Source organism: Betta splendens, chromosome 4, assembly GCF_900634795.4.
Source record: "Betta splendens chromosome 4, fBetSpl5.4, whole genome shotgun sequence".
Lineage (NCBI taxonomy): Eukaryota > Metazoa > Chordata > Actinopteri > Anabantiformes > Osphronemidae > Betta > Betta splendens.
The window spans coordinates 21,185,503-21,208,535 of record NC_040884.2 but is presented as its reverse complement, the minus strand read 5'-3'; the positions used below and the strand labels follow the sequence as shown (position 1 = coordinate 21,208,535).

Sequence of the window (23,033 nt, the reverse complement as noted above, 5' to 3'; positions counted from 1 at the left end):
CACACACACACACACACACACACACACACACACGCACACACACACACACACACACACACACACACACACACACACACACACACAGACTCCAGCTCTCATCAGCGCCATGCGAACAGCCTCTGCGCTCGCCCTTATCTGCCTCATCTACAGTCTGAATGAAGACTTTGCTTGTAAAATGCTATAAATCATGCTTGTCAAAAAGACCAACATTTATTCATACATTTTTTTAGAAACATAAATAAAACATTTGCAGATTTTAAAGGACCAAAGAGCTGTCCTCTAATTTAGCAGGAGAACTCAGCAAATTGATTCTGCTATCTGGACCCCAAAGACTTGATGTCGATGCAATGTCTCGACTCACGACTTCAGCAACAACAAATGTGAGCAGACGCGATAAGGACAGAAATGTCAAACTGCTCCAATGTGATTTATGTGTTGTTAGAGGCAGGTCACAGTTCATTGGAGTTTGTCAAATCTAGTCCAAGTCCTCTTGTTTGGTTTAGTTTATACACAAAATATTAGTTTTAATAACTTGGGTCCAATTAGGCCCATTTTTCATGCTGGAGCTTAAATTATGTGCTTCCGACTCTGACAGCGGACCTCACCGGTGCCACTGAATGGAGCAAACCCCTGCAGCGTGGCCCCAGAGGAGCCAGGGCTGCACATCCACAGTCATTCCACCGTTCCCACACCCAGGTAGTTTTACTCGCACTCGCTCCTCTCTAACAGCCATGCGTTAGTCCTAACGAGCGGCAACGCGGGCTGACTCTTAATAGACGTGAAGCCGATTAAAACAATGTTGGCGCTCACACGCCGAGTGTTACTATTGCTGAGAGCGGCGGAGAGAAGCAGAAGGGGAGAGATGCGCTGTGTGGCGAAAGATCACTGATAATCAGCGCGGCTTATCGCTGGCAGCGAGGCAGCGCGTGAATGCCCTGAATGCTGATGAGTCAAACTGTAAGTTACATCAGCGGGACCGAAGCGGCGACATACAGTATGCTTAATGCTGCTGCCCAACCCTGTCCATAATAAAGAGGAAATAAACTGGGAGGTTTCTCACTTTGAGAAACGAGCTTCTTACTTATGTTAGTGTGACAAACTTTCGACTTTTCCTTCCATGAATTCATTCATTTTCACACGTTCCACTCGTCCTGTGTTCTGTCAGACCCCAGATGCAGTAGCTGCAGACCCACCACACCAGCGTATGCTAATACGTGTGCCGTTGTACATCCAGCACAAATGTGCCACTCAAATATTCCTCCAAATTGACAATCACAAGCTCAGTGTCTGCGTGGGTTTGTTGTGTAATAGTGTCACTGTACAATCGCACACACTCACATTTCTGTACATACAGTATTTGTGGGTCTCTGTGAGAAGGTTCATGTGTGCGCATGGGTTTGACTGGTACAGAAAACGTGTGATTCATAGCTGACTCACACTCTTACTCCCACAGAGGCACACTTTTCACAACAGCAGTCAAGCCAAACTCCTACAAACTCCCCCTTTCTCTCTGTCACACACACACACACACACACACACACGCGCGCGCATCTAATAAAGCTTGATTCTGCTGTGACTTCTGGGATGTTTCGAGAGTCCCATAAAAGCTCAGTTTCTCCCTGTTAGGTTATGCGTCATCAGCTACGGCTTCAGAACAATAAAAGTTAGAAGAGTGTTCAGACTGTGCCGGGGATTTGTTAATGCAGGACGTTAGAAGCCCAACAGCTATTAGAAGGAAGTTTATGACAAGATGGCTGCCAAGTCCAATCCCAGTGTTGTATTGCAGAAAAGTCAAACTTTGAATTTGTTTGTGTGTCAACATAAATGTATGTCTTTGTTATTTGGACTAAGACAATAACTATAATTTCTTCTATAACATAAGACTTCACTACAACTTCCTACAAATAGGCAAACAACCTCCATGACATAAACACAAGGGAGCAAATTGAAAGCTTTTGACCATCACCAAGAACCAAACTACTAAAAGTATTAAAAACTCATTACTTGTAAAAACACTACTTTGTACCACAAGAGACCAAATTTTTCAAATTGAAGAAAGTAATTTGGAAACCTGGAACCACAGCCACAGTCAAACTTGGAGAAACTGCTGTTTATTATGTAAGCAGAAGCTCTGGATGTCGGACTGTGTGCGAATCCAGGAGCTGGAGACAGATTCAGACGAGGGATCTGTCAATCGCACCTGTCAATCAACACGAAGGCTGCATTTCTCAAGCCAGCATCTTGAGGAAGCCAGCAAACATTGGACTTTAAAAGTGGCGCTGGCGAGTCTGCCGCTGCAGCAGCTGCCCTCTGACTGCTATAAGATCAGGAATAAAAAGGGAGAATTATGAAAAAAAAGTGATGCACTGAGCCTCCCACTGCATCTCAAAGCTTCAGCTTGACCCCCCGACCCCCCGACAAATAGCCACCGGCATCTCTGAATGCAAACGGATGCAGATCGTCTCAATCCTCCTGTCATGTCTCACCTTTGATAAATAAAATCTAAAACGATCAAGCGCAGCGTCCAGACCCTCTCTCTGGCAGATTACTGCTGCGGCAAGTGGTGTCATCAGATGTGTTCCGCTGCTGATTTTCAACTCCAGCAGTCAAAATACGTGGCAGATAAATTGGGTGCAAATTTCCCAGCGTTTTCTGTGACCAGATAAGAGGAAGGAGAGCTAAAACTTTCAGCAAGGCCAGAAATGTGCAGGGAGGTCTCACATTACCATTGAAGTGCACCACTCCCATATTGTTCCAGCATCAGTCGTGCCAGTACGCAGCCGTTGCCAAGTCCACCATGGCCAGACCTTTTGGCCCCAAACGCCTGTGGCACATGTGATCTGAACGTCTGCACACACACTTTACTGTATCATGTTTCCCTCTGTTGCCACAGACACACCCAAGAGACCGAGCATGAACCAAATGCCGCACTAAGCCATGCCACGTGTGTGTGTGTGTGTGTGTGTGTGTGTGTGTGTGTGTGTGTGTGTGTGTGTGTGTGTGTGTGTGTGTGTGTGTGTGTGTGTCCGCAAATATCCAAGGACCAGGGTGGAGCCTTCTGTTCTGAGCGGGTGTGTGCGTCTGTCAGCTGTTCTGCACAGACGGTCTGAGACGAACAACTCACCATCTACCCACACACACATACACACACACACACACACACACACACACACACACAGGGGAGCACATATAAACACTTGCCATATGCACATGACCAGCCAATAAACCATCCAGTCACAAAGTGGCTCAGAGAATCTGACACAGTCCACCATGTAAATACATTTGGTCACGATTCAATTTGCATTTTATTACAGCGTGAGTCAACTCATTCTGACCTGCTTTTTATGCAACACACTGACATTTTTAATAACACTTATTGCTAATATTAGCAATAATTTGTCATTTTTCTCACTGGATGCAGCGGAAGATCAGCCTGTGTTTTTTAACTGGGAGTCACGATGCATGTTGGCACAGCTTGCTGGCATTTGCAGACATGATGGCGACGCTTTTATAGGTCACAAGGTCATAATAAATTATTGAAAATTCTATTTATATTTTTTGTCAAATCCAGATTTCTTCATACATCCTATATACTAACAATATAAGTACTACAGTAGACACGAGTCGAAGTAAGCACGGCTGAAAAAATTATTATTGTTTCTTTGAAAAGGTCAGAACAGTCCCAGCAAAGATCACACAACAAAATAATTCTATCACCGGATGAAGTATCAGTAGCACAACTGCATAAAGCCTGATGCAGAACATAAAGGTCTGAATTCGTTTTGTGTTTAAGTGAGCAGAATAATACCAGGAAGGAGAAAACATCCAGCAGGGTTAGAGACAAGAGGATCCAGCAAGCAGGCAAAGTTCACCCACACAACACAAAAGTAACAACAATCCAAAGCCCAGCAAGAGGCACATCGCTTTAGTGGCAGGTAATTAAGCATACAGAACGCAACATATGAGGAATCCACCTAAACAATCGGGCACTGACTGGCTGAAGACGCAGGGCTTTGAATGTAGGCTGTGACTGATGCCACCCAGGTGACTCGGTGGGCGGAGCTAGCGGGGCCAGGTAGACTGCAGGGACAAATGGGCTAAGGTTTGGGAGGAACTGGGTGAGCGTGACCAGGCAGGCCAAAATGAGGAGACAGGGATGAAGGTGACCAGGCAGGCCAAAGCAGAACTCACCGGTTCATCACATCTGGTTTGCTAATTGTATCTTTGCATTAGCAGATGTTTCAGAATATGTCATGTACATTAACAATGTGTGTGTTTGGTGCTAAACATTAAATAAGGACTGTTAAATAACACATTCAGAACACAACACAACACAACTTTGTTTTGGTGCCTTTATCCCTTAAAAAACCTTGATACTGGGAGAATTATTTAGGATATGACATCATTGCTCACTGCCAGCAAATGAAAAATTATGGCCTCTGTTTACGGCCAGATTGCTTTTATGAACAGAGTAGACTCTGTTCTGAACGACCTTCACATCTGCCGCTTTCGCCAGACTGGACATATATTACTCTCCTAAATGGAACGTGAGCGGGAACGACATCCCAGCTAAAACGCAGCAGCTCATTTGAACTGAAGTGGGTTACGTGATAAATCTGTCTTTTCCCAGAAGGTTGATGGCAACAAATCACAACGAAAGTATTTTATTAGAGGTAAATGAAAGCACATTATGCAAAAAGGGAAAGTTGTCGCTGAAGAACCTGCTCTTTATTGTGGATGTGCCGTCACCATAACGATGCCAAACAGCAGTGCAGATGCTGAAGCACGATGTATCAGCATCAGCAATTTCTTTTCAAATGTGTAAAAGTATTTTACTGTGTTCACACAAGCCGCTGGCTACAGACCTAATCATTCTGCTGATGAATTATGCATGACTATAATCTGTGGTCTGATCGCTGAGAGGTATCATATGCACCTATAAACAAAACTCAGTTATACTTGAGAAAATACTAATTTAGGTTTTATTGCATATGGGGCCTGGCAGGCGAAGCGTCGCAAAACCTGCCACAGCAAGGATGCAGAATTAAAACAGAAACGGCTTCAAAGTTAAACAACTGCAGCAAAAGGTGGGAGCCAGGAACTACAAATAGCAGCAGCAGCAGTTGTTTCCCTTCCCATCTGGGCTCCTACAGCGTTTGCATGTTGGACAGGTGGGGGGCAAATGTCTGTGCCTACTGTTTGACAGTCTCACTCCTTCATAATAACCCAATAACCACTCAACAAACACTAGAAAGTTTCTAAAGCGACCTCTGCTCTCTCCAGTAAAGTTTTACTGCTTCTCCTCCTGTCACTCACACATCGCACATTACATCATCACCCTCAGATCATCGTGTGCCAGGATGATGCATGGGCACACACACACACACACACACACACACACACACACACACACACACACACACACACACACACACACACACACACACACACACCTCCCACGCAGCATAACAGCGCACCAGCCTCTGTCTCCATGGCACGTCCATCAGTCCCTGTGCTCACGTGCAGCCAGGTGTGCAGTTTGGGGGATTTCGCTCTGTTATGTGATCGTGCGCATTATAACGTGTGTGTACCTTTCATCCAGTCCACCACCTGGCTCGTGCTCCATTTGCTCACCGGCTCCATCACCAACGCCATCGAGGAAACTTTGCGCGGACTCTCCGTTGCGCGTGAGCGGCGGGACCCCACAACAACGCTCTGTCAGCCGATCACGCCTCCCCCCGACCCGCCCGCCCTCCTCCCTCCCCGTATCCCTCCCTCGCCTCCCTGCGCCGCCAGGTGACTGCTCCTACACTATCCCGGTCCTGTCCTCCTCCCGCCACGGACTCAGCCCGGTGTCGTGTCCCGTTAACGCAGCGCAGCCTTTGGTGCGGGGCGGACCGGGTGTGTGTGCGGCGGAATCCGGTACATTCCCCTGCTCGATCCGATCTGACATGTGTCGCCTGTCTCTCCCTTCCTCTCTCTCTCTCTCTCTCTCTCTCTATTCCCTCCCTCCTTTCTCTCAGTGCGCCAGTCCGGTCCTGCGCTCCCACTGTGTGTGTGTGTGAGTGTGTGTGTGTGGTAGAGATGGAGAGGAGTGTGTGTAGGTGTGTGCGCAGCCGCTCCGTTACCGGCAGCAGCAGCGTAGGATAGATAGTCACACTGGACTCCACACCAGACAGCATCTCTCTCTCTCTCTCTCTCTCTCTCTCTCTCTCTCTCTCTCGCTCTCTCTCTCTCGCTCTCTCTCTCTCTCTCGCCCTCCCCACATCTGATATTAAACCGTGCACGCAGCCCGTGGGTGTCTTCCCGCGCGCTACATTGGTGTATTTCCCTCTGGGGAGGTATAACCGTGCAGATATGAGCAGATATGGGGAATAGATGCTCTCAGAGGATGTTTAATCAGGCCGCATGAGCGTGTGATGGAGAGAGGGAGAGTAGCTCTGGGGACGTGAAAGCAGGGGGCTCACTTTCCGCAGAAACTTAATGAAGCCACTCCAGGGCCATTTCTCAGTGGCCATTCTCCCCTTGTCTGGAATTTGTTATGTTAAAAAAGTAGCGGCGCTTCTGTCTTTAATTTTGGAACCCTACAAGTATGTTTCCGAGGCTCACTAGGGAGACGCAAATCTCCAAACCTTTGAACGACTAAACTTTTTTGTGTTTTTTTCAGCATGGAGCTCCATCATAGAAGACTTCCTGTTTGTAGTATTTCCCTTTGCAGCATTTTAATGACTGGTCTCTGGCAGATAAACCTTCCTCACGCGTCGTGATTATTTCTTATACATATTCATGTAGCAGGACCTAGTAATGTAGTAATTCGAGTTAATATGATCACATAATGAGTATGTGATAAGATCATTATTATTCATTAGCTACGGCTGCTTTTATCCTGGGGAAGCAATTCCCGGGTGACATTGAACCAGACCAGTCAATCACAGGGTTGGAACATTATTCACGCTAATGAAATCATTTTTTATTTATGTGCTACATGGTTTGAACGAGCACACACTTTCACGGCACACAGATCTGTTTAAGGAAAGCAAGGGGCAAGAAGTCCTGGAGATAAAAAACAGATCTCTTTGCCTCTCATTTGATTCAATACTGCGTCACCTCCTCTGTAGGTGGATGCATGCACGCGCTCCGCGGAGGCAGAGCCACAGTTTCCTTTCCCAACGGAGACCCCTGCTGGCGGCAGCAGCATCGCGCTTTGCGTCTGCTGGAAGCTGAGGCATGTGTCACTTAGCTTCCATATATAGAAAAATATCAGACACGAACTGTACAAGTTATAATATAGATACATAATAAACATACTGCTTATTATTAATTTATATCTGGTTTATCTTTTTAATATAAACCGTTTGTAAAAATTATGATTTACCTGTTTCCTGTTTACGGGAAACCAATGACATCATGTCCACATTTCTTTCATTTCAACGTAGAAACTGGTAAAAGGAAAAAATCCAGTTGCAGCATCACTTTCAAACTGAGCTTGTGCAATCAGTAGTGAAACAAAGTGGTTTAATATACTGTAACACTATTACAGCTTAAACTTTTTTTTGAAGAACCAAACTCAGAAACCTCCAAGAGCAGGAGACATTTTGATCTGTGAAGAAGCTCATGATTATATAACTTTAAAAACTTTAATTTGTCTGGGAGAGACCTGTAGAGTTTGATGCGATTGTTTACGCATGTTCTCGGTTGTGACACCAAACAGGAACAGCCTTCACTCACTACTGGAACTACTGGATACAAACTCTGGGACCCTAGATAAAATAAAATTACCTCACCGTGTGGGAAGTGCACACCCATGAGCTGATGTGTTCATTTCCTCTGCAGGTTCTTTCCATTAAACTCCAATAAATGTACCGTTTTACTAACAAACCAAAACGTTTGAGGATTTTGCAAATATGGACTTTTTCATAATCAGACTAGTGTGAAATTGGGCTTGAGTCATTGCATTGTGACACCAGTTATTGTATAAAGTGAAGTGAAAGCAAAGTTCACCTCACTGACATCATTCATTCATTCATGTAAATTAACATGAATGTTGGTTAAAAAAAGAATCATCGGTTGGTGACAAACACAGTAAATCATTTCATGTGTCACTGTACAAAGTCAAACATTCCTTTTCACTGTTTCCCACTGAATGAAAAAAGGTCAAACGTTTGCCATTCAGTAACACACCTTGTAGGCGACTCTTACTTCCTCAGTCTATCTATTGTGAAAAAAGAAGAAACTAGAAAGATACATGTGTTGAGTCACAGAACCGGATGAGCAAATGCATCGTTCATGGTTTAAATGGGCTTCACAGTATCTTACTCATCTGGAAGAAAGGTTCATCTCCAACATCAGATCCTGTGGATTACTGCTCCACAACAAGCAGTAAGTAAGAAATCATCTGACAAAACTTTGTAATTTGAAGGTAATTTCATTTTTTTTTAACCATATTACTTAAACCAAGCTGACAGTTGTAAGAAGAAGAATAACAGTGAGGAGTAAATCGCTTCTCGTTGCCATACTTTGGTTCATTTCATGTATGTGATTCTGACTGTGTAACATACATGTACATGTACAGGTCAAAGGTAAAAGGTAAAGTGGTTTAGTGGTCCATGGTTACTGCTGGACTTTGGAAAACAAGATGCACGCCGACTTTAAAACAAACTGCATTTGATAGAGTCACCTCGTGTTCGTTTTATTTGAAACTTCAGATCTAAGGTAAATAGAGGGAGTTTGTAAAAGTCTTGGACCAGGCGATGATGCACTCAGTTCCTTCTGGATTCTTTTGACAGAGGATTCAGTCCCTGAGCTGTACTATAGGAGTCGCAGCGTCACCTGCTGGGATGTGCTAGAAACGTGACTAAACCAGGGGCAAATATAGGAAAACAACGTAGAGCATGCTCTCATTTTGTACTTAATCTTCTGATAATTCTGATAATGATCTTCTGATCTTAAACTTTTGATAGTTTTATTAATCATGTAATACAGTATGACCGAGTTGAGGGTTGTTTTCTCACTTCCTCTCAGTGATTAGTCAATAGGTCTTTCAACAAGGCCGTGAATCACGTGTGACCAAGTTTACTTTGACTAAATACAGAACAACAGTATGCAGAAGAGAGAAGTAAAAGTCATTTAACTGGGGCTTCATGGGAGAGTCAGTCCTTCATGAGATGAGGCAGCCAGTGTCTAGTCAGACTACAACATGTAGGTACAGCTAAAATGTTTATTCTCTAAAACATGATCCATTACAATCACTACAATGGGAATTAGTAGAATTCTTGGGACATTTTTGTGAATTGTATGTTTGGGATGTTCACAGACTTTGTTTTACTGTATTTGCAGGATTGAAGCGCTTCAACAAACTACAAGAAACTTCAAATCACTCGTTTAACTATATAGGTTTAAAATGGGCCGAGGCGTGAAAGCTCACCAACGAATTCAGATAAAAGGACGCGCACAGTGTCAACAAGTGATTTTTCTCTGCTTGTTGAGTTTCAGCACGCTGATTGTTCCAGGAACGGGATTCACACTGACGACCTGCAGAATCAGTTACAATAAAGCCCTGTGTGTCAAGAGAAAACTTGAGGCTGTTCCTCAGGATATTCCCTCATCAGTCACAGACTTTAACTTGTCTCAAAACAAACTTTTACAAATACGAAGATCTGATTTCAGCAATGTGCCTTTGTTGACACTGCTGGATTTAAGTCGCAACTACATTTTAAGGATCGATGACGAAACCTTTGCCAGGCTGGTCTTCCTCAAAAGGCTCAATCTGAATAATAACAGACTTTATAAACTCAGAGACGATCTATTCACTGGACTGAGTAACCTCACTGAGCTTCTAATTAACAAGAATCACATTAAAACTGTTTCCTCCGCCACTTTTAAGCCCTTGACAAGTTTAACAACGCTGGACATCTCTCACAACAAACTGCACCACATGGTGAAGGTTCAGACAGTGTTACAGCACCTGCCTCATCTGAGAAAGCTGTTTGTTAAAGGCAACGGTTTCACCACGTTTCACTCACAGGAACTGACCAACACGTCACTAGAGCTCAGTTCCCTTGATTTGTCCCAGAATCCAATCAGTGTCTTCAGGATCACGGCGGACGTCTTCCCAGAGCTCACCTGGTTAAGCTTTGGTGGCTCCCAACAGAAGCGGATGAAATGGGAGGTGAGTGACCAGACGTTCCTCCGGAGAGTGTCCACTCTTGATATTAGCGGCCTTCAAATGGCTTCTGATGAGATGAAGTTGTTACTACAGACTGTCAACACTTCACTGAGGACTCTGAGGATGAATGGCATGAAACAGAACCTCACAGCGCTCATCAGCATCTCCTGCTCCATCCCAACCGTGTCCTCACTGCAGCTGCGGTACAACGGGCTCACTTCAGTCACGTCACAGATGTTTGACAGGTGCCTTAATGTAACCGAGTTAGATTTAGCACAGAATCGAATACACGAGATCCAGGATGACGCCTTCAGGCCTCTGCACAGTTTGAGGATCTTGAATCTGGGCCACAACCAGCTTTCATCTGTGCCGGCTGCCACGAGGAATCTACCAGTTCTCCAAGAGTTAGATCTGAACACTAATAAAATCAGCCAAGTTGGATGTGATGATTTTGCCAATCAGACAAAACTTAGGCAGCTCAGCCTTTTCAAGAATTCAATCTCAGCTTTAAAAGAATGCATCTTCAAAGACTTAACACGACTGCAAGTGTTAAAGCTCCACAGCAACCATCTGTCCAAGTTAAATGGTGCGTTCAAACATTATTTGACAAATCTTCGGCAGCTGCATTTAAATGGAAACAGACTCACTGGGGTTAAACGTGGAGACTTCAGGGGCTTGGTGTCGCTGCAGAACTTGTCATTACACCAAAATAAAATTAAACTTCTTGAAAGGGGTTGTTTTTCCGGTTTGGCGAATCTCACGGACATTCTGCTGCAGATGAATTCTCTTAAGAAGGAAGAGGTGAACAAAGGGGCTTTTCAGGATCTGATCAATTTACGGAGATTGGACCTTAGAAATAATCAGATAAAATACAAAAACAAAGCAGCTTTGCAACAACCGCCCTTTTCCCAGCTCTCTCGCCTGGAGACGTTAGCGATGCCGACACAGAGCTCTAGAGGAAGGTCTCATCTGCCTCGCAACCTCCTGCAAGGTTTGACCAACCTACTGGTCTTCAATGCCAGAAACATTAAGCTTCTATCGCTGGAGGATGACATGTTTACATACACGCCTCAGCTGCAGACACTGGACATCAGCACTAATGACCTTCAGGATCTCTCACCAGAACTGTTCTTCCCACTTCCAAACCTTAAAAGCCTCTACATCTCTCGAACAAGTCTTCGCTCCCTAGACTTCCTCATAAATGCCAACCTTAGCCAGCTGGAGTTCCTGCAGGCGAGAAGGAACCAGTATTCAGTCATCAGGAGAGAAGCACTGGATTCAGTGCCAGCTCTTGTTTATGCTGATCTCCAAGGCAACAGTTTCACCTGCAACTGCGACAACGCCTGGTTCCTCAACTGGGTGAAAACCACCAAAACCCAGGTTTTCGACGGCCATAACTTTGTTTGCAACTATCCCCCACCTTTTAAAGGGAAAAGGCTTTTAGACCTTGGCGTCCAGTCCTGTTTAATAGACACTGAGTTCATCTGCTTCGTGGCCACCACATTTATGATCCTGCTGTTCATGCTGTCAGCACTCACATACCATTTCCTGAGGTGGCAGCTGGTCTACGCCTACTACCTTTTCTTGGCTTTGCTTGTGGACAGACAACAAAGAAAGAGGCAAGGTCCCAACCAGTACGACGCGTTCGTCTCCTACAACGCCGACGATGAGCCGTGGGTCATTGGAGAGCTGCTGCCCAAACTGGAGGAGGAGCAGGGCTGGAAGTTGTGTCTGCACCACCGAGACTTTGAGCCAGGTGGGACGTCTTTAGTCTACCTTTTTCTACTAACCATTAAAAAAAATGTTTTTAGTTTCCAGTTTTAGTTGTCAAACAGACAATCCACAAGTATTAGCCATAAGGATCCTGGTCTCATCGTAGACTTTTATCTTTACTCCAGAAGGTGTGACCATAGTCCTTCCTTCCTATACTCAGTCAGAGGAGAGGACCCTTGGTGCGTCAGTGACAGCTTTCTTTTCTCTTTTCTCTTAAGGTAAACCCATCATAGACAACATCACTGATGCTATCTACAGCAGCAGAAAGACCATCTGTGTAATCAGTAGGAAGTACCTGGAGAGTGAGTGGTGCTCCAGAGAGATCCAGGTGGCCAGGTAATGTGCCAGCTCTCTAAACTCTGTGCTATGATAATAAATCTGTTCCTACTCTTTTTTTCTTGGATGCTTTTGATCCAAAAGTTTCATTTAAATCCTCACTTGTGCCCATTTATCCTGCATCCAAGTTTAGCTTTGCGGGAAAGCGTTTGCTTGCTCCCTAATGTACCCGCCCACCAACTGGTGCCGTTTACCTGTCAGTACTCAGATTAGTTGTACAGTTTGTGGTCAAAGCATGGAGGCAAACCTAGAGGCTGATACTTTGTCTCGTTTTCACAGAAATTAATTATTGGTACACATGTCAAAACAGAAGCCATAGATTTAGATTCAAGTATAGGCATCACAGTTATGGAGTTCCGAATGTAAAAGGAGCACCTATAACTAGTTTTCTCACATACTGTATAACTAAATGACACAACAATTTTTCTTATATTTTGTTAAATGTGCAAAAGTCTACATGTTAATGTAAATGTTAAACGTAAATGTAAATGTTCGCCGAGTGTAAGACTGAATATTCATGAATGTGCAAGCAGACTCCACCCCTGCCCTCAAACAGCGCTCGTAATGCTGATCTCAGAGCAGTGACGCAAACTCAAACACCTCAAACAGTGCGCGCAAACCCCGCCCACATCTGACCTGGAAACCTTCGTTTATAGCGTGGAAGTAACTTCGGCTAGCTAGTAAAGTTAGCTAGCTAATTCTCCACGGCGCCACAGAAATATTCTATTTTAACCGACTTAACTCCCCATTAATGGTGTTTACGACAGAACAGCAGTTTGAAGCGGAGCCTCAGACCGCACACCTGACGTTACAGCCTGTTCAATCTCCGCTAACGAGAGGGAGTAGGAGCTGGCGGCCATAATTGCTTCGACTTCAGGGTTCACTCCAGTATTGTCGTCCAAGGTCAGATGTGAGCGGAGCTGTGTGCACTGTTTGAGGTGTTTGAGTCCACGTTACTGATCCGGGATCAGCATTACGAGTGCTGTTTGAGGGTAGGGGTGGGGTCTACTTGAAAATTCGGTTTTACACTCGGCAATCATTTAACGTTTTTAACATTTAACATTTACATTTACATTTACATTTACATTTACATTTACATTTACATTTACATTTACATTTACATTTACATTTAGCATTTACATTTACATTTAGACTTTTGCACATTTAACTAAATGTGAGAAAACATGTTTTGTCATTTGGTTAAATGTGAGAAAACTAGTTATATGTGCGCCTTCTACATTCGGCACCCCATACACAGTACTGAACATACTAGTGAAGGCTCTTCATCTGTCTTCCTCTGTCTAGTTTCCGGCTCTTCAATGAGAAGAAGGACGTGCTGATCCTGGTGTTCCTAGAGGAGATCCCCACCTACGAGCTGTCTCCTTACTACAGCATGAGGAAAACGCTGAAGAAGAAGACGTACCTGAGCTGGCCTCGGGCCGGCCAGCACACGGGGCTGTTCTGGGAGAAGCTCCGCCGGGCGCTGCAGACCAGAGAGGAGCTTGGTGGAGACAGGTTGCTTCTCACCGTGGTGGACAGACAGCGCAGTTCTGCAGTTTAGCCCGTTGCTTGTAGGCTGATAACGCTTGATCGTCGCTGTATATTTTCAGTGCTGTACAGTACAGTATCGATCATAGTGGGACGTGTTACAGTACGAGCTTTCCTTTTTGATTTGTAATAAGTGTAACAATTCAGGAAACGTCTGAGAAACTCACACAAATGATAATAAAAAAACTATTTCTCTTAGCAATAAAATCTTACGGAATATGTGCAGACAATAAAGGCTTCCCATCTGTTTAAACTTTGGAACTTTTTTTTCTGCACCCGCTTCACCTCGCAATCTTTGGTCAACAGGATCATTGAGGGATGTTGCTAAAAGAATCACTGCCTCATGAATGAGCCAGTGGGTTGGCAGATAAACTAGGTTCTGCAGCCTGATGCAGCAGAAATCAAGTGGTTCACTGAACATTTATAAATGACTGAGGAAATTCCTCAACAAAGTATATTTTGTCAGACCTATTGTACAAAGCAGCCAATAAGCACTGGTGTTGAGGTTCCTCTGTCCCTTCACTGGACCTCTATGAGGAAATTGAAAAACAGAACAGGTTACAAAGTTGCCTGTTACTGTGGTTCACACACACAGTAAACAAATCATGTTTAATAATAAGGTACAGAACATTTCGCTTTCACTTCCTCAGCCCAAAGTAGTAGTGATTAAAGGCAGTGAGACTCTTTATGACTGGACTTTACCCACACACACATTATTTTTCTCTTTCTCTTTTAAGAAGAACGTTCATCACTTTACATTCTGTAAGTAGTAGGACGATTTTATAGTCATACTCATAGTTTCATAAGGACAATATCAATATGAAATTTTAATGTAATGTTAATTTTAAATGTTGATTTTTTTTAAACTGAAAACAACTTCAAGTTAAATGTTGTTATATTGTGTAGCTTTGTCTTGATTATTCAACCTGCAGTGGTTGCTGAGACCTTATTGTTTGTTTGTTTGTTTGTTGTTGTCATGTTTTATTCAGCTTCAAGGGTAGAACATTTTATTCCTCTTGTTGGGTCCTGGAGTTGGAGCAGACATAACGATGCTAACGAGAGGAACCAAGTGTTGGGAGTTGCGTGTTGTTTTCCTCTGTTTACTGAATATCAGCGCTTTCCTTATCCCAGCTGCTGGATTTGCTTTGAGGTTTTGTCGAATCAGTAACGAAGTTGCAAAATGTGAGAGGAGCGAACTCACTGCTGTTCCCAAAGGGATTCCCTCAACAGTGACTGGCTTTGACTTGTCTAAAAACCACATTTCAAGAATACAAAGGTCAGATTTTAAAAACCTGACTGTTTTGGTGGAAATAGATCTAACTAACAACAACATTTCACAGATAGACAGCGGTGCCTTTGTTGGTCTGACTTGCCTTAAGGACTTAAATCTAAACCAAAATAAACTTGTTGAACTCAAGGATGGTCTATTTGATGGCTTGAGCAAACTGGTCAAGCTTTACATTATCAGGAATCACATTAAAACTGTTTCCTCCGCCACTTTTAAGCCCTTGACAAGTTTAACAACGCTAGACATTTCTCACAACAAACTGCACCACATGGTGAAGGTTCAGACAGTGTTACAGCAGCTGCCTCATCTGAGAAAGCTGTTTGTTAAAGGCAACGGTTTCACCACGTTTCACTCACAGGAACTGACCAACACGTCACTAGAGCTCAGTTCCCTTGATTTGTCCCAGAATCCAATCAGCGTCTTCAGGATCACGGCGGACGTCTTCCCAGAGCTCACCTGGTTAAGCTTTGGTGGCTCCCAACAGAAGCAGATGAAATGGGAGGTGAGCGACCAGACGTTCCTCCGGAGAGTGTCCACTCTTGATATTAGCGGCCTTCAAATGGCTTCTGATGACATGAAGTCGTTAATACAGACTGTCAACGCTTCACTGAGGACTCTGAGGATGAATGGCATGAAACAGAACCTCACAGCGCTCATCAGCATCTCCTGCTCCATCCCAACCCTGTCCTCACTGCAGCTCTGGCAAAACGGGCTCACTTCAGTCACGTCACAGATGTTTGACAGGTGCCTTAATGTAACTGAGTTAGATTTAGCACAGAATCGAATACACGAGATCCAGGATGACGCCTTCAGGCCTCTGCACAGGTTGAGGATCTTGAGTCTGAGTTACAATCGTTTTCTATCTGTACCAGCAGCAGTGAGGGATCTACCAGCTCTTCAGGTGCTTGAGCTGAACAATAACCGACTCAAAACTCTTGGATGTGAAGACTTTGCCCATCAGGCTTCAGCTCCAAGTGATTGTGTTTTTAAATATTTACCGCGACTACAAGTTTTGAAGCTTGAGACCAACCACCTGTCCAAGTTAAAGGGTGCTTTTAGTAAATACCTGCCCAATCTCCAGCAGCTGCGTTTGAATGCAAACAGCCTCACTGCTCTCAAACACGGAGAGTTCGGAGGCTTAAGGTCGCTGCAAAACTTGTCACTACATGACAATCAACTGGGACATTTTGAAAAAGGCTGTTTTATTGGCCTGAAGAATCTAACTGTCTTGTTGCTACAGAAAAACCAAATTACAGAAGTTGAACTAAGCAAAGGTATTTTCAACGACCTTATAAATTTAAGAAGGTTAGACTTTAGGGAAAATCATGTAAGATATAACAGCAGCTCGCAGCTGCACGAGCCTCCTTTTTTGAATCTGACCCGACTCGAGACATTAGCCATTCCTTCACAGCATCGGAGAGAGAAGGCTCACCTTCCGTCCAACTTCCTGCAAGGATTGACAAATTTGCAGTCTTTCATTATGAGAAACATTCAAATCATAGCCTTGGAAAATGACATGTTTACATACACGCCTCGGCTGCAGACACTGGACATCAGCTCCAATGACCTTCAGAATCTCTCTCCAGAACTTTTCTCCCCACTTCCAAACCTTAAAAGCCTCTACATCTCTCGAACAAGTCTTCGCTCCCTCGACTTCCTCATAAATGCCAACCTTACCCAGCTGGAGTTCCTGCAGGCGAGAAGGAACCAGTATTCAGTCATCAGTGAGGAAACGATGGGCAGCAGGGCTCTGCCAGCTCTCCTTTATCTGGATCTGCAAGGTAACAGCTTCTCTTGTGACTGTGACAATGCCTGGTTCCTCAACTGGACAAAGAACAACACCCAAACCCAAGTTTATGACGCCTATAACTTTGTTTGCAACTACCCTTCGGATCTTAAAGGCATGAAACTTTTGAGGCTCGACGTTCAGTCGTGTTTAATAGACATCGAGTTCATCTGTTTTATGTCCACATTGTGCACGGTCCTTGTCTTCATGGTGGCATCCTTCACCTACCATTTCCTGAGGTGGCAGCTGGCGTACGCCTACTACCTCCTCTTGGCTTTGGTCTTTGACTCAAAGCATAAAAACAAGGACTCTGCTAATGAGTACGATGCATTCATCTCCTACAACGCTCATCATGAGCCGTGGGTCATTGGAGAGCTGCTGCCCAAACTGGAGGAGGAGCAGGGCTGGAAGTTGTGTCTGCACCACCGAGACTTTGAGCCAGGTAGGACGACTTATTACTAACTTAGAGGTTATATGAGTACTTTAAATTGTAAAAAGCCCTATTCGTTATAACTAACCTCGAGAACAAGGTAATGATTCCCACCCGAAGTCTTATCTCTTGTTGCCAGAGAAACCTGATGGTCTCTAGTGTCGCCTCAGGACACTTTTATCATCATGCATTTCCACTTACAATCCAGAAGGTGTCATCATACAGTAGCATCTTTATTATTGAGGAGACCTTTTATCTTTTCAAGGTAAAGCCATCATAGACAACATCACTGATGCCATCTACAGCAGCAGAAAGACCATCTGTGTAATCAGTCGCCGGTACCTGGAGAGTGAGTGGTGCTCTAGAGAGATCCAGGTGGCCAGGTACCATGCTGCTGCACATCTCATCTCTGTTAATGAACTATTTGTGATTAAGCTGACCGGGACCTTTTCTTTATGTTGTCTTATGTTGTTGTTTTTTTATTATGTCTGTCTCTGCCCACTGTAGCTTTCGCCTTTTTGATGAGAGGAAGGACGTGCTGATCCTGGTGTTTCTGGAGGAGATTCCAACTTACCTTCTGTCTCCTTATTACCGCATGAGGAAACTGCTGAAGAAGAAGACCTACCTGAGCTGGGCCCAAGCCAGCGAGCACACCCAGGTCTTCTGGGAGAAGCTCCACCAGGCGCTGCAGACAAACCAAGATCTTGGTGGCGAAAGATTACAAGTGATTGTGGCAGACAGACCATGGGGGAAATAGAGGAAGTGGGATGGGGGTATAGATCTCATGTTTCAGGTATGATTGACTGATTTTACCATAAAACGACCAATTTGAGCATCATCATGTACTGTATAAACAAATATATTGTTCATATGATGAAAATGAAGAAATTCAAATTTACTTAAACTTAATTTACTTACATTTTCTTCAAAATCCAGTTTGGGTACATTTGAATAAAGTACTCAGATTATTTTCATGCTCTTGTCCTGGGTCGGTTTTCTTATTCATATTCTTATTCCTGTGCTAACTAAGTGATTTCTTGTGTATGTTGTATTGTACTGGTTCTGTTAACTATTATAAGATAAAGTAAGATAAAGATAGAAGATGTAAGATTAAAAAAATGTGTTATTCTGGATGTTGTAATACATGTGACAAAATTTTACATGCTCAGACAGAAACACAGACAGAATTTCATAGTTAAATAACATGTTTTAATAAATTCTTCAGATTAAGTTACAACAGATTATGTTTCATGACCTCTGCAGTTGGTAAATAAAAACTTGTTCTCATCCTTCTGGTATTCACTGCAACATCAGTTTACCACACATGTATTAACAATATTACACTTCCCTGTTTATAAAACAGAATAAATATCTCCAAACACAACAACACAAATCATAGAACAGTTTGTGTTATAGTATTTTTAAAGGTTTAAGCGTGAATCTGAGGTGTTGAAGCATCAGTATATTTAGTGGACTTCCGCTTTCCCCTGGGTTCACTGCACAGAGACAAGAAAAAAAGATTTTGAGTTTGTTGAATGAACCCAATTGTTAAACGCACCCACACAGACTTGTTTATACTCACTCGACACATTTCATTGCTCGCTGGGTCCATTCCTCACGGGGGTTGGCACACACGAACCTTCCTGGCAGGTGGAAACTGTAGAATCCAGGAAAGAGAGAAACAATGATCACACGCACCCAAGACACATGCACATAATTACACGCACAATGCGCCTTCCCTCCCTGTGGCCTCATTCCAGCCTGAGAATCACGGTAACCTCACATGAGGTCCAAACTCACCACCCTCAAAAAGTCAGTGAGCACTGAATGAATCTGTTTTCGTAAGTGGTAACACACTGAAAATACAGTATGATGCAACTGATAACAAAACAGCCCGACCCTGAAGAACAATAGTATCAGAGAGCGTGATCAGCGTTTTCAGACAGAACGCTCTACTGGTTGGCAGCCTGTTTAAATAGCTCCCTCTCTCACCTGGTGACTCTTGGCCTAGTTAGTCTAATAGTCTGGCCAAACTTTAAGCTGTTCATTAATATGCTAATAGGTCTCAGTATGAGCATCTGTAGTGATAACGTATAGCTAATTTAAGCACAGACTGTGATATAAATGAAACCATTAACTTACATGATGGCTGGGAGGTCACAGACGTTGATGTGCTGGATGGTGTAGCCTATCAGGCGTCTGCAGTGCACCGGGCGCCTGCTGTAGCTCACACAACAGCTGGCTGCAAACAAAAATATAGCATAAATGACAGTTTCATTTAAAGTACAAATGCAAACTGTACAACAATAATAATACGGCCTAAGAATAGCACAAGTTCTCTTTAAATGTATCATGTTGCACTTTGTGAACTCACCAGATTGTGTGTCACAAACGAAGGTGGTGAGGATTACAAAGCAGCACAGAGCTGCCAGGAGATGCATTTTGCGGATTGCCATGGATCAGCAGGTCGATGTCAGTGAGAGGCTGGAGAGGCTCGAGGCTTGTAAGGCTCTGAAGATGCCCAGGGAGAGTGTGACAGGCCACACTCTGGCCTTCCTTAAGTAGCAGTCGCGGGGATTTTCCCCTGATGGGCTGGATTGTGTAATTCCACTTGTTAGCGGAGTGGAAGCGAGCCAGGAAAAAAAACAAAAAAAATCCAGGCACACCTGTCGCCTGACAAGGGCCAGGTGAGAGGAAATGTACTGAGGCATGAGGCGCGCTCAGTGGAAACAATTTGCCTTTTCACATAGAGATCAGCGCTTGATGCTTTGTCTTTCAGGAAAATCTGAAGTGTGTGAAAAGTGCAGATCAACATTAAAATGTGCAGTTCTGCTCAGACTTACTGAGCTTAATGGGGATTTGATATTAACGTTTATTGCAAACAGTCATACTATAAATATTAATCTTTATCAAAGTAAGTGTGATCCAACTGCTTACTCATACTGTAGTTTAGTTTAGTAATTATATCATTATGTATTTTATTCTGGAGGTTAATGCCTGCTATGATGGACTGTGACCCGTCGACTTTATTATTTATGATATTTAAATGACTTGTGCGTAGACGCATGAAGCCACGTGCTGTAGCTTGAGCCCTCTCATGCTGTAAGTTTCTGTCATAAGTTATTCAGTAACTACTTCACTCGCAACACCTCAAGGACTGGAATTTCAACAGTATGTGAAAAGCGAGCATGGTGGTTTGTCTTATATACATGAATCATGTGCCACAAAAATCCTACTGGAAGATCTGAGGCTCAATATTAAATAAAAAATAAATAAGTATTAGCTTTTAAGTGATCTCTTACTTGAAATCTATGTGACAGGTGACACCATTCTTCAAAAGAGGAAGTCTGAAAAGTACATAACTGAGATAGCTACTTAGCTTGAACACAAGAACAGAGGTGTGTGGTTGAGTTCTGTAAAAGTACCTTGGGTCCCTCTTTGGCTGCATGTTTAAGATCTGGTTATTAATTTGTTTAATGAAGATCTTCTTCCTGAAATGATGTCATTTTCCTGGTTGACTGAGATGTAAAATATTAATACAGGTGTTGGTCATAAAATTGTAATATCATCAAAGAGTTAAAAAGACTGACATATTTCAAATGTTCATTTATTTTAATTCTGACGTTTCAACTTTTTGATGATATTCTAATGATATGTCCAGCACCTGTAGGTGACAGTGTGTTCAGAAGGGTTGGTGTTTGCTAATGGATGATGTCAACCTCACATCATCCGAGATGCAACTTGAGTTGCAGCCGTTCAGTTTTAGGTCATGACCAAACTGCAACATGCTGCATCCTCCACTTCTGGACTGATCCTCTGGACTCATGAGTGCTTGGTTACAGCAAGTAGTTCAGCCTAATGAGACAAACCCTGCATTGCATCATGTGTTGACCTTGATGGTGGTAATAATACAGGACTTTCCTTTCTTTATCTTTTCATTGACTAATCTGTAAAACCACAGGGTTTAAAGTTGCATCATAATCCAAATTCAAATGTCTGACAACAGCCAGAATGAATCATATGCTGCTGCAAAACAGGTCAAAAAAGTCTGCGAGGTGCGGCCACTGAACCACTGAATAGTTTACTGTATCACACACCCGCCCACAAGCCGTTCCTCCTGTTACACCTCACACCTACTCTAATACAAACTCCAGTACTGTACATAAACAACCAGAACTTCCTGTTTGTAAGTGAGACTCTGATGTTCATATTCATTGCGCAGTGTATAGTTACACCTGATCAGAGTGAGATCAGGTTGGGGTCTTCATTTAGGAGATGATCATTTGATTATAATTTATTATGGCCTTTAACATTTGGACTCATGCAACAAAAGTAATTGATTACAATATACACAAATGGCCATTTAGTTCTGTTCTTTGATGAAGAGAGACCTAATTCTATCTCTGCTATGAACAGGATTAATGAAATAACAGAACCTGTTGATTTGAGCTACTCTACCTACTACTAAGTAGCCACTGACTGTGGTCAGTTTTACTAATGTTGCATAATTATAACTATCGTTTTAAGTAACAGTGAAGTGCACATTATCAGACATACTATCTGTAAAGGTTTCCATTCCATTGCATTGTGATGTAGTAGCACATGTTCACGTACTTGCTCTCTATGAAATCCAAACATTCTGATCTGTTTATGAGCAGTGAATCTGAAAGGCATGAGGCCGCTTCTATTCTAAAAATAGAACGGAGCTAAAAATAGTACCTGGCAGTAAGTGGGCCTGTGCTGACATTTAAATGGGTGTCACGTATATGCTGCCGTTTCCTCGTTGGTGACGCAAACTCAACAAGAACATGATGAAAATGTATCTTAAACCCATGTAACCTGGGTTCAAGGTTATCGACTTTCAAGCTTCCCATTCATTCTTCCTGTTTAGCTCCTTCTATTGACAGATTGGTTTGCTCAGTGAGACAGAGATCGTGCAGCAACCTTCAACACCAAATATATAATATATTATAATAATCAAATTAGAATTACTTTATAGCAAGTTTTCCTATTAAAAATGTGCAATTAGTCAAACCTTTTAACTTAACTACAGTCTGTGACCAAACCTTTATCTCTGCTCTGGCTTTGGCTTGATAACCTCGGTAAAACCCTCTGACTTTTCCAAACTACATCACTGCATTAATCATTTACAATTGGCCTCTAGGATACAATGGTGGATGCACACAATCATTCTCAGCTCGTCAGATTGGAATTTGGAACTGTGGCTTAAAAATCCTGATTTAGGACCTTCGTACCAGAGAAATGTCAACTAAACATTTTGACCACATTCCTTTTCAGTGAGAATCAGGAAGTGAACAGCAGGCTTCCATGAAGTCCGGTTAATTAATAACCTTCATTCATACGCAGACGGTGAACACTCGTTGTACATTAATTAACCTGCGTGGCGTCAGACGGAGGAAAACCCAAACACGAGTCTGCCACAGTCCCGCACAGCAAAGAGATTCTCATTATATTTACAGTAAAATCCAAATGCAAAGTTTCATTGGTGTTTCTTACATGATGTTTCATTAATTGTTGGTTTATGCCTGCATACAATAAGTTGTATCTACAGAAACGCCGTGAAGTGTGATGCAAGGGTTTGGTTACTTCACTGTTGCTGAGAATCGCAGCAGCAGGAATCAAACGTTAATCTAAACAGTGTGTTTTCTTGGCTGTTGGAGGTTTAAGGTCAACTCAATGGTACTGA

At 43.2% G+C, this 23,033-nt stretch overlaps 3 protein-coding genes across 5 annotated transcripts in view; 1 reads left to right on the top strand and 2 right to left on the bottom strand.

Moving 5' to 3' along the window:
- The window catches only part of cnksr2a (connector enhancer of kinase suppressor of Ras 2a), a 37,219-nt gene extending 31,470 nt beyond the window's left edge, over positions 1-5,749 (bottom strand). For all 3 annotated transcript variants that reach the window (XM_029146397.3, XM_029146398.3, XM_029146396.3), the window contains exon 1: positions 5,592-5,749. In XM_029146397.3, coding sequence (XP_029002230.1) covers positions 5,592-5,655 — 64 coding nt within the window. In that variant the 5' untranslated portion in view covers positions 5,656-5,749. The remainder of the gene's footprint in view (positions 1-5,591) is intronic.
- Positions 5,750-8,250: 2,501 nt separating this feature from the next.
- LOC114852857 (uncharacterized) lies at positions 8,251-18,230 on the top strand. Its single transcript, XM_055508679.1, has 8 exons — positions 8,251-8,379; positions 9,487-11,921; positions 12,157-12,274; positions 13,580-13,834; positions 13,885-13,888; positions 14,824-17,338; positions 17,592-17,709; positions 17,834-18,230. Exons 1-8 carry the CDS (start codon positions 8,276-8,278, stop codon positions 18,081-18,083), a joined length of 5,799 nt encoding a protein of 1,932 aa, XP_055364654.1. The 5' UTR covers positions 8,251-8,275; the 3' UTR covers positions 18,084-18,230.
- A 283-nt stretch (positions 18,231-18,513) lies between these two features.
- ccl20b (chemokine (C-C motif) ligand 20b) lies at positions 18,514-19,874 on the bottom strand. The gene is made up of 4 exons (XM_029148662.2): positions 19,701-19,874; positions 19,469-19,568; positions 18,909-18,983; positions 18,514-18,822 (listed from the first exon to the last, which is right to left on the bottom strand). The coding sequence occupies exons 1-4, from the start codon at positions 19,780-19,782 to the stop codon at positions 18,756-18,758; spliced, it is 324 nt and encodes a 107-aa protein (XP_029004495.1). The 5' UTR covers positions 19,783-19,874; the 3' UTR covers positions 18,514-18,755.
- Positions 19,875-23,033: the final 3,159 nt, after the last annotated feature.